The 10414-nt window shown below is 42.6% G+C and overlaps 1 protein-coding gene across 1 annotated transcript; it reads right to left on the reverse strand.

Annotated features, from left to right (window-relative positions):
* Window positions 1-855: 855 nt before the first annotated feature.
* LOC140191340 (thiol S-methyltransferase TMT1A-like) lies at window positions 856-8526 on the reverse strand. The gene is made up of 2 exons (XM_072248646.1): window positions 7990-8526; window positions 856-1857 (listed from the first exon to the last, which is right to left on the reverse strand). The coding sequence occupies exons 1-2, from the start codon at window positions 8482-8484 to the stop codon at window positions 1621-1623; spliced, it is 732 nt and encodes a 243-aa protein (XP_072104747.1). The 5' UTR covers window positions 8485-8526; the 3' UTR covers window positions 856-1620.
* Window positions 8527-10414: the final 1888 nt, after the last annotated feature.

Here is a 10414-nt window from a genome sequence, read left to right on the forward strand (position 1 = left end):
TTCCCCCAGATGCACTTGAGAAGGTAAGTTGAGTCAACTTTTTGAACCATTGCAGTCTTCTGGTGAAAGTGGCCCCATGATGCTACTTGGCAGGCAGCTGAGACCTAGACCCGATGACAGTAGAAGAACTGTGATAAATTTCCAAGTCAGGACTGTACACAACTTAGAAGGGAACCTGCAGGCATCTACAAGCAACAAGAAGTGCAGTAAAAGGAGCTCAGGTGAGTAGATGGTGTAGATTGAGTTACAGTGTAGCAGCGATATAGGTCACGAATGTTTAGGGTGGGATAAGGTGCTAATCAAGCAGGCTGCTTTGACCTTGGTGTTAAGCTTCTCGAGTGCTCTCCGAGGTGGACTTATCCAGTAGAGCATCATGCTCTTGACTTGTGCCTCATAGATAATGAAAAGGCTGAGTGGTGTCAGATGAGTCATTGATACCCAGCCTCTGATCTCTTGAATCCATTGTTCATGAGGCTAGATAATGATGATCAGAACTGATAGATCATCCACTTGGCACTTCAACACTGTAGCAAGTACTTCAGCCTTGTCTTCAGTGCTCACAATCTGGGCCTTGTCATTACTGAGGATGGGGATACTGAAGCCTTCTGTTAGCTGTTTAGAATTGCCCACTACCATTCATGAGATGTAGTAGGGCCTGGGGGCACTTTTGATCTGATCTGATGCTCTATTAAGTGCTATTTTTGCACATGTAGTCCAGTGTTTCAAATGAAAGTAGTAATTCAAGTTGGAAGTAGCAAGAAGAAAGGGGTAGTGTTTGGTGAATATGCCCACAATACAAGTTCAAATCAAGCAGTAATATTGTGTAAATAAGCTTAATAATCTGGACCAGGAAGGTTTGGAGGATATAGAGGTAAGTATTTATTGATGTAATTAAAACTCAAAACAAACAAGGCTCTTATGCAATACTGATGGATATGTACCTCACTTGATTACATTTGAGAAAATATTGATACAGAAATTTCTCTCTACATGATACAATTTAAAAGGATTCACTTAAAACTAATCTAAACCACAATTACAGGTCGTCCTCAAGAATTGCCTGCCGTAAGTACAGTCTGTACATATGATCGAGTGTTTGGCAGACCAGTGGGATGGGTTTGCCGGCCACTCATGGCACTGGCTGGAATTTTGTCACATCAAACCCGAGAAGAATATTAGCCCAAGATAATAATGACGCTCTGCAGGCACCTTTTACCAGGTGGGAACTCAGTTTGTGGCTGCTTTCCCCGCTCACAAACTTTTTGGATTTTGGATGGTTCTCAAGAACGGAACCCTGCTGTAACTTGGAGAGGACCTGTAACTTCTAAGATATTCATAAACCTAAGAAATTCTGCAGATGCTGAAACTCCATCTCCAAAATACTGGAGGAACTCAGCTGGGCAGGCAGTATCTATGGAAATGAATAAACAGCCGATGGTTTGTCCTGGCCCGAAACGTCCACTGTTCATTCATTTTCAAATATGCTGCCTGACCTGCTGAGTTTCTGTAGCATTTTGTGTGTGTTAATTATATTATTGCAATGACAGCTATAGAAGAAAGTTGCAATGTATAATCAAAAGACAATCCATCTTGGGTATGGATCTCCCAGTAACTAGCTTCTCATTTCACCCCATATCCAACAACATGATTATAAATCAAATTGAATGCCAAGGGCTCAGTGATATGCTTTATATTCAACTTCGAGAATTTGGCTTTTTCCAGGTTTATCCAAGTTTCCCTGGTCAGAAAGCACCCGTCCCCAAAATAACGCCACGCTGGCTGGATTACATGTTGAAAGAAGTACCGCCACTTTGTTTTCTCAGCAGCCACGTGCTCAATAAAGAAAAATGCACCGCCCTGCAGGAATAAAATAAAAACTTGTGAGCAATCCAAAGAAACCAAAGTGAACAGGTAGTTAAGTAATTTGCAGATTATAATCGATCACTTTTAGACTGCAATTAGCATAATACTTGCTTTTGTGACTGTACATAGATTTTGGTATTTTGCTTGAGAATATTCATTGATATTCAGACCAAACAAAGTGAAATCATACCACATAACACACAACACATTATTCCTGCTGAGAAAGAGAAGGTTCCTGTCTTTAAAGCTGCAAGCCGTAAATGGTTTCTGGTTTTGAAATCAATATGCTCATCAATTTAAGGTAGATTGATTTTAGGCGTTGGCAAGGAGTAGCTGGAAAATTTCAATGTCCAACTCCATGCATGCTTGCTGAGAAAAGGCTGGTGTATACGAGGGGTGATTGATAAGTTTGTGGCCTAAGGTAGGAGTTAATTTTAGAAAACCTAGCACATTTATTTTTTAACATTGTCCCCTCCTACATTTACACACTTAGTCCAGCGGTCGTGGAATCTGGGGCCTCAAGGAAGTGTCCACAGCAGGGGTGATTGATAAGTTCGTGGCCTAAGGTAGTTCGAGATTATGCAGAAAGTTTGAGGTTAATAACCCATCAGGGGTGATTGATAAGTTCGTGGCCTAACCGTTCTGCATAATCAAAGAGTTGACCTGCACGTGCATGTAACGAGAGCTGTATAACTCATCTCCTTCTACCTTCAGTCACGAACTTATCAATCACCCCTGCTGTGGACAATTTCTGGAGGTCCAAGATCCATATGCTCCACGACTGCTGGACTAAGTGTGTGAATGTAGGAGGGGACTATGTTGAAAAATAAATGTGCTAGGTTTTCTAGAAGTGACTACTTCTACTTTAGGCCACGAACTTATCAATCACCCTGGGCATAACTGTACTGCAATCGATCCCTTTCCAGATCGACACTTGCAGATCACAATTGCTGCCATTTTGTTAGGTACACCTGCTCGTTAATGCAACTATCTAATCAGCCAATCATGTGGCAGCAATTCAATGCATAAAAGCAGGTAGATACGGTCAAGAGGCTCAGTTGTTATTCAGACCAAATATTAGGCTTGGAAAAAAAGCTTGTGTTTCCCCCCAGACATTGCAGCTACAACACCCAGACATGATCCTGTGGTCCACAACAGCCAAGCTGGCATATGTTGTGAAATTGACAGTCCCATGGGAAGATGGTGTCGAAGAAGCTTATGAGAGGAAAAAGACCAAGCACTCTGAACTGGCAACTGAAGCTGCCCAGAATGGCTGGAAGACCAAGATTTTCCCTGTAGAAGTGGGATGCAAGGGATTCGTTGCTACATCTACAACCAGTCTATTGAAGAAGATGGGGGTGAGGGGTCACTCCCTCCAACAAGCAATTAAGTCCTTGTCAAACGCAGCAGAAGAAAGCAGCAATTGAATTTGGATTAAAAGAAAAGACAACAACTAGGCTGCAAGATGAAGACAGGAGGGTATGGAACTGAGGGGGGTGTATCTGGAACGCCAGGTAGCATCGTTGAGCCCTCTGCAGACGTCGTGGGCTTATCAACGAAACGTCAAAGAAGGAGGGTGCCCACCTGATGACCTCAATGATGTATCTACCCTCCCTCCTTGTCACCACTCCAAGCCCACTGCCAACATCGAGAGTGCCAATTTACCATAGGGATTGAAACATCAAGTCCTAGAAGCTCTACTAATCTACTAGAATGGGGAAGAAATGTGATCTAAATGACTTTGACCGGGGACTGATTGTTGGTGCCAGGCGGGGTGGTTTGAGTCTCAGAAACTGCTGATCTCCTGGGATTTTTACGTACAACAATATCCTCCAGTTTACAAGGAATGGAGCAAGAAACAAAAAATACCCAGTGTTCGGCAGTTCCATGCCTCATAAATGAGTGAGCGAGGTCAGAGGAGAATAGCCAGACTGGCTCAATCTGACAGGAAGGTGACAGTAACTCAAATAACTATGCATTACAACAGTAGTGAGAAGAACATCCCTAAATGCAAAACATGTTGAACCTGGAAGTCAATGGACTCTGGTAGCAGAAGACCATACTGGGCTCCACTCCTGTACCTAATAAAGTGGCCACTGAGTGTACATTGGATCTCCATCCTTCTGAAATGTCTATTTCATTTACACCTGTCTTGATAGGCACATTTTATGATGCTTTACTAAAGTGGTGATTATGAAAGTTGCCTTCCAAAGTTAATTGTATGTAATTTTTAAAAAAGCTGTTTCACATTACATTATTAACAATAGCTTTAATACACCACCTTCCTAAATAATTAAGCATACATTAGGGCTGACTAAAATCAGTTCCAAATGCATAGAAAGGCCTGAAAAACTGTGCATCTTTGAAGGAAGAAGGAGGAAGTAAGAGGAAAAAATTCCAGTCTGAGAAGTTCTTTTGTCAATTTCATTCAAGCTGAAATTATCAAAACATTCTTGGAAGCTTCAGTAAAAATAACATGGTCATTAGCGACCAACGGAGGCTACTTTTACCTCTAACCTGTGTCATTCATTCTCTTTTGGTCTTCACCCTCTCAGACATTCCCTGTTCTTTCCATTCCTCCCCCTTTCTGTGCAACATAAAACATTGCTGCATTTCCAGTTTCTAATCCTCTGAAAGGCCATCAACCTGAAACCTAAACCCCATTTCTCCTCCATAGCCACTTACTTACTTACTGCCCGTTGCTCTGCTGGAGTTTAGAGCAGCAATGAAGATCCTCCATTTCTAGCAGTGTTCAAAGCTTCCCTCACTGTGTTAGTACCTTGCTCGGTTTTCATTACTGTCAGTCATGCACATCCCAGGTAGAGACTCAGGAATACCGTCGCACCCAGATTGCTGTTTCCGGACCAATTTTGCTTTACCAGTCAGGATCATTAGCCCTGAGCTAAACCCCCGAACCTGGAGGACCGTTGGACCACTCTTAGTCCGGCCTCTACCCTTTGACCTGGTCGGCATGGGTGACCCTACCAAGAACCAAAGCCAACATAGTTCTCTGTGTCATGGCATCAAAGGTTAGGGGGAGAAGGCTGGAAACTGAGCTTGAGGAGGAAATAGAAAAAATGATTGAATGGTGGAACAGAGTCGATGGGCCAGATGGCCTAATTCTGCTCCTATGTCTTAGGACCTTATGGGTCATTGAGGCACACAAGCCTCCAAACCCAATGACAGGGTGGTCCTCTTGAAGGCCATAGCTATTGCCTGGCCTAAACAATTGCAGTATTTTCTGTTTTTAACTTAACAAATGATGTGTACACAGCATAATCAGTTAATTTTAGAAAGGACCTGAGCATGCTTAAGAAAAAGTGATGGGAGAAAGTTAACTGCTATGATGAGGAAAATCTTCTGGCCATTATGAATAAACTTAGAATGGGCTATAAATAATAATGAAGATTCATACAGATAATCTTTATCTGTATGCTACTTATGACTTTCCTTGTTAGGAGCAGATAAGTCACCTTCTTAGGCATGTTTCAGAATAGTTTTAAGTACTTGTTCACACCCTGTCCACTGGTAGCTTGAGGTTCTGCTCAAATTAGTAACACTTTAACAGGATTCAGGAAACTGGGGTTCAAATTTATACCTGCTTAATCCTGCAAAGAGTAATATTGGTACTGGAGGTACTTGAGTAATTATGTAGGTGCTTTAAAAATAGCTGCAAATCACTGCTCTGTGCAATCAAAAATACCTTCTGTTCCACAATTAAAATGCGCCAGTAACACTGGAAACAGTTTCATGCTTGTGATGTCATCTGAACTATTGATCTGTTGTCACTATGGAAATTTGTTTTAAGACAGATTTAATTTCAAAACAACCTACCACTCTGAGCCATAGTTCGACAACATCTATTTTAAACGTCATATCAAGTTCATTATTTTTAGTCTTGAGTAATTTGTTTAATCCCTCTTTCAACCATTGATTATATATCTTTTAGTTTTTAATTTACTATCAGCTTGTATCTCAATTCGTGTGTGACCTGATGCATGGAACACAAAGTCAAAATCCATTGTGAAAGTAGGAATGTACAAGTGTTCTCCTGGTGTCCAAGATCCAATACTAAGCACACTGTCCATTCTGTTCCCAGAGATTTTGAGGTGATCTGATAGAGGGGTACAAGAGGCATTGATAGAGTGGACAGCCAAAGACTAGGGCAGAAATGGTTAATATGAGGGTTAGAATTTTTAAGGTGATTGGAAGAAAATATAGGAAGATGTCAGTAGCATTTTTTTTTAAACAGTGGTGGGTGCATGGACATGCTGGCAGGGTGGTAGGAGAGGCAGAGACATTAGGGACATTTAAGAAATGCTAAATAGGCACACAGATGGTTGTGCAAGGGGAGGGTGCTTGTGGTTTGATGTTCAATTAGTTTTTGTGCAGGACATGGGTTGTTTGTTTTAGGGGGGTCAACCTTCCTGTTCCATTTTGTATGTGGGGGGGGGGTTAATGATCAGGATGCCGTTCTTTTCTGTATGGGGGTTGATGTTTCTTTCTGAATGACTTTCATGTTCTTTCTTTGTTTTGTAGCTATCTGGAGAAATTCAAATTTCAGAGGCATGCTTTGATAATAAATGGACCTTTGAACCTTTTGACTATTCTGAAACGCAGAGTTGTAGAACATGTTTGTTGGGTTGCATTGCTAATTGCTCTGATTAGTCTCTGGTTCTGCTAATACAGTGGAGACTACATCGTGAAGAATGCTAGATTGGAAGATATGCAAGTGAATTAATTGCTGCTTCACCTGGAAGGACTGGAACCCTGGATAATAGTAAGTGAAGGCATAAAAGAATAAGCATTACATCTGGTGAAATTGAATGAAGTCCTTGCAAGTCTAGTCAAGTCAGCTGCAGGAGTCTATAGGTTTGCAATGAATGTGTTGCTAGTCTATTCCCTGAGAGAAGCAGATCTGGGAAGAGCCACATAAAAAAAAAACAGGATAAAATTAGTAGTAAAAGCAATTACTCAGAAAGCAGAGCCAGAATGGCATTGTACTGGAAGAGAGCTGAGGAAGATTCCACATGTCTCACGTGACAAGAGAGAACTTGCAAATTCCTTCCTACATACACAATGGATCAATGGGAACACTTTCCACCTGTAAAGAGGGTGGTAATAGAGAACGGTTTTTGTAAAAAAAACTTCCAGCTCCTGCAACTTTGTTTTGTATTTCAAAGTATTTAATTTCCCAAGCCATTTGTTTCCCTGCGCATTTTCATTCTCTTTCCCCTCCCCCACATTTCTCAACAGCCTTCCACATACCTACTAAATCTGCCGCCATCCTGATGTAGGCAAGAGCAGAGTAACCATTTAACTCAGGACCCACAAGTTGTTGGAAAGTGGAAAGAAACCAAAGAAACACAAGATCGCCACAGAAACAAAAGAGATGCTGGAAATCTGTTGTTACGATTGCGCGCGTGTGTGTAGGTTCTGCAGATGTACAATGTTTGCAACTGAGCACTTCTAAATCTGTGCATCTGCTTAGCAACAAGTCTCTAGAAATAAAGCTAGAACACTGCCACTAATTTAAAGCAACCATTCACCACTACTGAATCTAAGACCTCTAGACACTTTCAAGGACTCTACACTCGTACTCTCGGTATTTCTGATTTGCAGTTTGCCTTTTGCAATGGGTTGTTTATATTGCAGGCTGAAACTTTGCAGCAGGACTGAAAGGAGATAGCCAGTGAGCTGAAAAGCAAGCTGAGAACAAAGAGCCCATCGAGACAAATAGTTAGCGGGTAAAGGAAATGCCTAAAGTGCTGAGTCACGACATAAGAGGAGCTAGCTCAATCTGCCTCTCATCCTTCACCCCTCCTCAGCGCACAAATCACCCACAGGCTTCTTTTTTAGTAGCTCTCTGCCCTCTCCCCGCTTGGTGTTCGACCTCACACAATGACGGTCCATGCTGCTCAACCTGAGTTACCCCAGCAGACTGATCGTTTCTCCCGGTACCAATATCTGCCGTCTCTTCTCCACGACCCGGATGGAATTTAAGTGACCCTTTGCTCGCATTAACTACCTCTGAATGCCCCCAGACCGACTTCTCAATCACTAGCTGATCTAGGACTTAAACTTTAGAAATAATAGTTTACAAACTGAACATTGTGCATTTCTTACCGGTTTCAGCACGCGCATAACCTCTTTCAACACCAAGTCAATGTCTTGAACGCTGCATAAGACCAATGTGCACACCACGGCATCGATCGACCCACTTGCCACGAGGCCCATATCCTCGCCGCTTGTCTGAATAAACTTTTCTATCTTAACGTGCTTGTTCTCGGCGTCGCTTTCTTGCAAGAAGCGCTTGAAGTTGGGGTTCACATCGACGCATATGACTTTGCAGCCCCAGGGAAAAAACTTAAAGTTAGCACCAGAGCCGCAACCTAGTTCCAAGACAGTGAGTCCCGAAGAACTAGCGAAATCTGGCAGCTTGTCGAAGAGTTCCTTCTTAACTTTGGCCATCTTCTTGTTTATGTCAATCGTGAATCTGGACATGAGAATCGGGAAAACCCTTTTGTACAGCGGGTCCCATATTCCAATGTACTGCAGAACGGTCACCGGGAATACGAGAATCTCAACCAGAGACTGCAGCACAAACCTCACCAATGCCATCTTTCAGAATGAAGCGTTCCCGATCTCTCCGCTAGATGGAAAGCACGTTCACGCAGCTGAAATTCCAGATTGCAAAATCAGTTTCCGGAGAATTGTTTAATGTTTCAAAAGGCGTCAAACTGGAATTATACACCTGTTGCAAACCAACACACACAAAAAGTTAGAGGAACTCAGCAGGTCAGGCGGCATCTATGGAACGTTTCCGACCGCGACCCTTCATCAGGACGACTGTATTCATTTCCATAGGTACTGCCTGGATGAGTTCCACCAGCATTTTGTGTGTGTTACTGTGGATTTCCAGTATCTGCCGGTTTTATCGTGTTTGTACAACTTCTTGCAAATGTTTGTTTTAGAGCCATAGAGAGTCACAGCACAGAAAAAGGCACTTCACCCCATTCAGTCCATGCTGACCTGATCTTAGAAGCATAGAACCATAGAACATTACAGCACAGAAACAAGCCTTTTGGCCCTTCTTGGCTGTGCTGAACCATTTTCTGCCCAGTCCCACTGACCTGCACACGGACCATATCCCTCCATACACCTCCCATCCATGTATCTGTCCAATTTATTCTTAAATGTTAAAAAAGAACCCGCATTTACCACCTCGTCTGGCAGCTCATTCCACACTCCCACCACTCTCTGTGTGAAGAAGCCCCCGCTAATGTTCCTTTTAAACTTTTCCCCCCTCACCCTTAACCCATGTCCTCTGGTTTTTTTCTCCCCTTGCCTCAGTGGAAAAAGCCTGCTTGCATTCACTCTATCTATACCCACCATAATTTTATATACCTCTATCAAATCTCCCCTCATTATTCTACGCTCCAGGGAATAAAGTCCTAACCTATTCAACCTTTCTCTGTAACTGAGTTTCTCAAGTCCCGGCAACATCCTTGTAAACCTTCTCTGCACTCTTTCAACCTTATTTATATCCTTCCTGTAATTTGGTGACTAAATCTGAACACAATACTCCAGATTCGGCCTCACCAATGCCTTATACAACCTCATCATAACATTCCAGCTCTTATACTCAATACTTTGATTAATAAAGGCCAATGTACCAAAAGCTCTCTTTACGACCCTATCTACCTGTGACGCCACTTTTAGGGAATTTTGTATCTGTATTCCCAGATCCCTCTGTTTTACTGCACTCCTCAGTGCCTTACCATTAACCCTGTATGTTCTACCTTGGTTTGTCCTTCCAACGTGCAATACCTAACACTTGTCTCTATTAAACTCCATCTGCCATTTTTCAGCCCATTTTTCCAGCTGGTCCAAGTCCCTCTGCAGGCTCTGAAAACCTTCCTCACTGTCTACCACACCTCCAATCTTTGTATCATCAGCAAATTTGCTCATCCAATTTACCACATTATCATCCAGATCATTGATATAGATGACAAATAACAATGGACCCAGCACTGATCCCTGTGGCACACCACTAGTCACAGGCCTCCACTCAGAGAAGCAATTCTCCACGACCACTCTTTGGCTTCTTCCATTGAGCCAATGTCTAATCCAATTTACCACCTCTCCATGTATACCTAGCGACTGAATTTTCCGAACTAACCTCCCATGCGGGACCTTGTCAAAGGCCTTACTGAAATCCATGTAGACAATATCCACTGCCTTCCCTTCATCCACTTTCCTGGTAACCTCCTCGAAAAACTCCAATAGATTGGTCAAACATGACCTACCACGCACAAAGCCATGTTGACTCTCCCTAATAAGTCCCTGTCTATCCAAATGCTTGTAGATTCTGTCTCTTAGTACTTCCTCCAATAACTTACCTACTACCGACGTTAAACTTACCGGCCTATAATTTCCCGGATTACTTTTCGATCCTTTTTTAAACAACGGAACAACATGAGCCACTCTCCAATCCTCCAGCACCTCACCCGTAGACAGCGACATTTTAAATATTTCTGCCAGGGCCCCT

The sequence above is a fragment of the Mobula birostris genome, chromosome X (genome assembly GCF_030028105.1).
Source record: "Mobula birostris isolate sMobBir1 chromosome X, sMobBir1.hap1, whole genome shotgun sequence".
NCBI lineage: Eukaryota > Metazoa > Chordata > Chondrichthyes > Myliobatiformes > Myliobatidae > Mobula > Mobula birostris.

Bases quoted from the DNA above. Each gene is read 5' to 3' on its own strand.
- LOC140191340 (XM_072248646.1), bottom strand. From the start codon at position 8,484: ATGGCATTGGTGAGGTTTGTGCTGCAGTCTCTGGTTGAGATTCTCGTA. The intron at 1,858-7,989 runs GTAAGAAATGCA...TTATTCCTGCAG, and splicing joins TTATGCGCGTGCTGAAACCG to GGCGGTGCATTTTTCTTTAT.